We start from the raw sequence: 4,482 nt of genomic DNA, 5'->3' as shown, positions 1-4,482 counted from the left end.
CGATATGAGATGCGAAGACTAATGAAAATTTGTGCCTATATAATTGAGTTTCGACATCTTTGTTTGGAGACATTTAGCAATTTTTTTATATGTATAACGTAAGTAACGTGAAGTAAGTCAAGTGAAAGGGAACATTTTTCATTTCAACGTTTTCATGACGTGTTTCTATTAGTATTCCCAAAACATTATTAAATATTATTGAATATCTTAAAATTGTTAACTTTAAAAATTATTTTATCTCAAATATAAAAAAAAAGTTTACACATTGGGCTTTTTATTCTAGAGAGATATTTATTATGTCCGATAATATTTTATATTATATGTATAATATCCTATTACAAAATATTTTAAACAGGGAATATAATTTTATTGTATATTTTTATTTGATGGCTATAATAAAATTTATAACTTGATTTAACTGTTATGACATAGTATATCTCGTAGCAACTGAAGATGTATTATCGGCATAAGAGAAAACAGATTTGGAATATATCGACGATCGTGAAAATTATTATACAATTTATATTATGAATAATAAATAATTCACGTGGACATTGAACAAATTGATGTACGAATAAAGCTTTCTGTACCTTTGACTATACATACATATAACTATGGACTGCTGCAGTAATTTTTAGCTAATGCCAACATCTGCAGTGCCCCCAGAACCAAAATACAGCAAACAATAGAACTTGTGAGATAAATAAGTGTATGATACCGTCGGTCCGTTATTGATTTCAAATGAGTCTACAGTTTTCAAGACGTAAGACACAAGACGTTAAAATGAAATATATATTGCATCGTAAAAGGGTGTAACATTATTATTATATAATTTATTATATATTATTATATAATTCGGCTTATTTAAATAAAAAATCCAAAAAGCACGTGGCTTTATTTTCTTTTCGCAATAAGAATTTTAATTTCAGTACGGTGAGGGGATTATATTATATAAATATATAATATAATTATAATTTGAATCTGTAGACATCGTTTTATATTTTTATTTTCTCTTTTTAGAAAATATAAATTGTATTTTAATTTTTAACCATTTAACTTATCCATTGCAGTAATATTGTATCGTGATTGCGTTGTATTTTTTTTAATAGTTTCTAGTTTTTCATAATATAATTTTATAATATTGTATAATGATTTGCGTATATTTTTATATAATTTCTTTTAATATTTAAATATGAAACAAATATTGAAAACATTAACAAATTGTGCTACTAAATAGCTTTTTTTATATATTTTAATGATATATCATGCATGAATAACGATTAATGTTATAAAACAAACATTTGTGCTGATTGGATAAAACAGAATTAAGAGTATAAGGCAGCTATTAAAAACGACGGACCGGCGGTATCGCACACTTATGATTTTGCTCACAAGTTTCATTGTTTGCTGTATTTTGGTTCTGGAGGCACTGCAGATGTTGGCCAGATTTTTTACTGTAGGAAAAGATAGCTGCTAGCAGTCCATAGTTACATAGTCAAAGTTCTATACAGATATCATAAAAAAATATATTTACCTATAATATATTTATTATCTTCATTGTACATTGAAATCCACTGAATCTTATAAATAAGAATATTAGTTTTGTTCATGAGATAATATTATGTCATAACATTTGGCACTGTTTGCTGGCTGAAGAGATCAGATTGTACAGCATTGAGAAACATGGGGACACTGTGCTGCCTTTGCAAGTATTGCTCGATCAAGCTATCCAGATTCGCAGAAAAGGCGGTTTCCAACATTTCTACACCCTCTTCACCTACGTGGAAAAATAGGAAATCGTCCGGTGACTCTGCGTATTGACTCGACAGCTTGTAACAGCCCTCTTTCGTTCGGTCCACCCTCCAACCGAACAGCTGATAGCACGCTTGACGGTACTCTTGCGAGGACGCCTTAAAAGCTTCCTTCAAACGCGCTATTTTTATTTCGTGCGTTTGCTTCAGCTCCACGATTTCTATTATATTTTTATTATAGACAAAAACAAACATTATTCTAGCATAAAGAGTACGAGGTAAAAGAATATGTTTTAATGTATCTATTTACCTTGCGTCTGCAATGACGAAACGGTCGCTCCATAATTCCCCGACGCCACCATGGCACGAAGCTCCTCCACTTCTCGTAACAGAGCCGCTTGTTTCTCCTCAGCTTGCTTCTCCGCCATCGCTGTGGGATTCATCGTGAAGTGCAAAACTCGGGCGTTGCAGTTGAAGTCGCCCTTCAACGCGCGATGTTCAAGTTCGCCTCTCAACTGCTCGATCTCCGCCCTCAATTTATTGCATTCGTTCTTCTGAACGCCAGACTCAGCCGTTTGAAGATCCGCTTCCAATTTGCTGACCAAGTCCCTGAGAAAGTTTTAAATATTCTTCTCTACCAAGTAATTTAACTCGAAGAGGAGTCGCAAAGTATAAAAGTACACGAGAAAATACCTATATCCGTCTATAACGCGCTCCAAAGCTGGTATCCTCTCAGTCATCGCATTGTTGCTGTCCACCGTCATCTCCTTCTCGTACAAATCCAACTGCTGCCTGTAACTGTCCCTCTCTCTAGTCACGAGGATCATCTTCTTCTGTAGCCTGTTGACGAGCTTGCTCAGTTTTTCTTTCGATAACGCCATATCGGCTGCCAGCTTCCTCGCGTCCTCGCAACCCTTGGATAGATTCTGCGATTCTCGCAGAACCGCGTCCAATCTCGACCTGAGCTGGCCCTCCTCCGCTCTCAGGTCCACCTCAGCTTGCTGAAGTCTGTTCAGCTCTCGTTTCACTGCCGTTGGCCCGCCAGTGATGCCAATCGTTTCGTACTCCTGCAAACGAAGTGCAAGCTCAGATCGCTTCACCTCCAACACCGCCACTCGTTGCTCTACTTCTTCGGTGTGCTCCAGCCTGCAACACATCACGTATTGTTATTCGCGCGTGACGTCTCGAACCGCGTCAAAAGGGTACCTTTTGGTCATATTGTCCACTTTTTCTTCCAACAGTAACTTCCCCCTGACTGACTCTTTCAGCGCCGCAATCGTCTTCTTCGCCACATTCAACTCTTTCTCGAGGTCGTTCGCTCTCGCGGCTCTTCCCACCAATCGCTTACCCTCTTCCCACAGTGCCCTCTCCGACTCGAGTTTCTCCAACTTCATTTGCATACTCTGCAGCTCCACATTCTGCAATTCGTAGTCCTGCTGCACCTTGTGATATTCCTTCGTCCTCTCCTCCAGCGCTGCCACCCTGGCTTCCGCAGTCTCCAGTTTCATTTGCAATTCGCTCGATTCACCGATATCGCTGGGAGGAGGAGACTTCTCGTTTGCGGAGGCGCTTCTCAGGTTCTCGGCTAATTCTGCATTTTCGTTCAATAACGACGCTATCTTTCTCTCCAAATTGTTTCTCGTCTAATCAAATGCAGAACGTCAAGATTGACTCCATGGAAACATGCCGTGTACATAAAGGACACTTACCTGGGACCATTCCTTCTCCGCGGTATCGTGCGACTCCCTCGCGTCCTGAATTGTCCGGCGTGCAACGTCGAGTCGGACCTCCAGCTGTTGAATGGTCTGCTTATCCTTCTCTGCCTGGACCTGCAAGAGACCCTTCTCCTTCTCGAACACTTCTTCCATCTGCCTACGTATATTGTGCAGCTGTTGCACAGCTGCCTCTTGATGCGTCAGCCTGGTCTTCAACGATATAACCTGTATGGAAGCGTACTTTCTAAGATCCATGTCTCCTTCCAGACCCACCTGAACGTCACGCTCGTATTACACTCCTCCCACCTCCCCTTTCATGCGTCGCCATTCCCAAGGACTGCCCGGGACAGAGTCGGATTGAGTCTGATTATTTACGGACGAGTCGGATTCATCCAGTCGTAGCTGTTTGGGTGAAGTAACGTCGTCGTCCGAGCTCTCGTTAAACTTCGAAGACAGGTAACCGGTCCCCGAGAAGCGCACTGGCACCCCGACGCTTCTGCGGTAGGACTCGGCTCCGGAACGTAGGTCCTTTATCATATTAATAATACTCGTTGGATCCTGATCGCTCATCTGCAACAAATTACATCGATTCGTTTATAGTGCGACATCACCAGCTCGATAGTCGCAATGTTAAATGCAAGATTAAATGTAAAGTTTGTTCTTACGTTTCACTAGTAGCTTACAATTATTCACTCTCGTCTCTCTTCGGTCTTCCTTGCATTTATCTTGCCCCTTTCTCTTGAAACTCCTGCAAGAAATTCTCGATGAAATAACGCGACAACCGGACATCGACCGGGTAGGGCTTTTCAACAATACTAACACCACATGACCGTCGATGACATCCAAGAGAGAAGCGAATCTCAATTACGTTGCTGAATCCACCCGTGACCCGACAGTCATAGAGAGGGAGGGGGGGGGGGTGAACGCCATATTGGGATTTGAGGTTAATAGTCGCGATTTAATTGGGATTTAAAGCCCGCTGCAGACGATGCTATTTTTCCTGCTGGATTGCTGCG

The 4,482-nt window shown here is 40.5% G+C and overlaps 1 protein-coding gene across 4 annotated transcripts; it reads right to left on the bottom strand.

Moving 5' to 3' along the window:
• Window positions 1–1,529: 1,529 nt before the first annotated feature.
• On the bottom strand, window positions 1,530–4,356 carry LOC105570557 (mitotic spindle assembly checkpoint protein MAD1). 4 transcript variants are annotated; one of them, XM_012027848.1, is made up of 8 exons: window positions 4,287–4,356; window positions 4,132–4,214; window positions 3,773–4,036; window positions 3,461–3,691; window positions 2,958–3,394; window positions 2,445–2,897; window positions 2,062–2,360; window positions 1,530–1,972 (listed from the first exon to the last, which is right to left on the bottom strand). In XM_012027848.1, the coding sequence occupies exons 3-8, from the start codon at window positions 4,034–4,036 to the stop codon at window positions 1,620–1,622; spliced, it is 2,037 nt and encodes a 678-aa protein (XP_011883238.1). In that variant the 5' UTR covers window positions 4,132–4,214; window positions 4,287–4,356; the 3' UTR covers window positions 1,530–1,619. The 4 variants fall into 4 exon arrangements, with proteins under 4 accessions (XP_011883238.1, XP_011883240.1, XP_011883237.1 ...); XM_012027850.1 differs by having other exon boundaries at window positions 4,150–4,214; XM_012027847.1 differs by having other exon boundaries at window positions 4,132–4,320.
• Window positions 4,357–4,482: the final 126 nt, after the last annotated feature.

Source organism: Vollenhovia emeryi, unplaced genomic scaffold, assembly GCF_000949405.1.
Source record: "Vollenhovia emeryi isolate VEMERY1.0 unplaced genomic scaffold, V.emery_V1.0 DF939120.1, whole genome shotgun sequence".
Lineage (NCBI taxonomy): Eukaryota > Metazoa > Arthropoda > Insecta > Hymenoptera > Formicidae > Vollenhovia > Vollenhovia emeryi.
This window is presented reverse-complemented; position numbering and strand designations above follow the sequence as displayed.

What these genes read in the sequence shown, in the direction of transcription:
- LOC105570557 (XM_012027848.1), bottom strand. Translation starts at nt 4,036, where the DNA reads ATGAGCGATCAGGATCCAACGAGTATTATTAATATGATAAAGGACCTA. An exon ending in GGCGACGCATGAAAGGGGAG is followed by an intron (nt 3,692 to 3,772) that starts GTGGGAGGAGTG and finishes GCTTCCATACAG; the next exon opens with GTTATATCGTTGAAGACCAG. An exon ending in GTGGACAATATGACCAAAAG is followed by an intron (nt 2,898 to 2,957) that starts GTACCCTTTTGA and finishes GATGTGTTGCAG; the next exon opens with GCTGGAGCACACCGAAGAAG.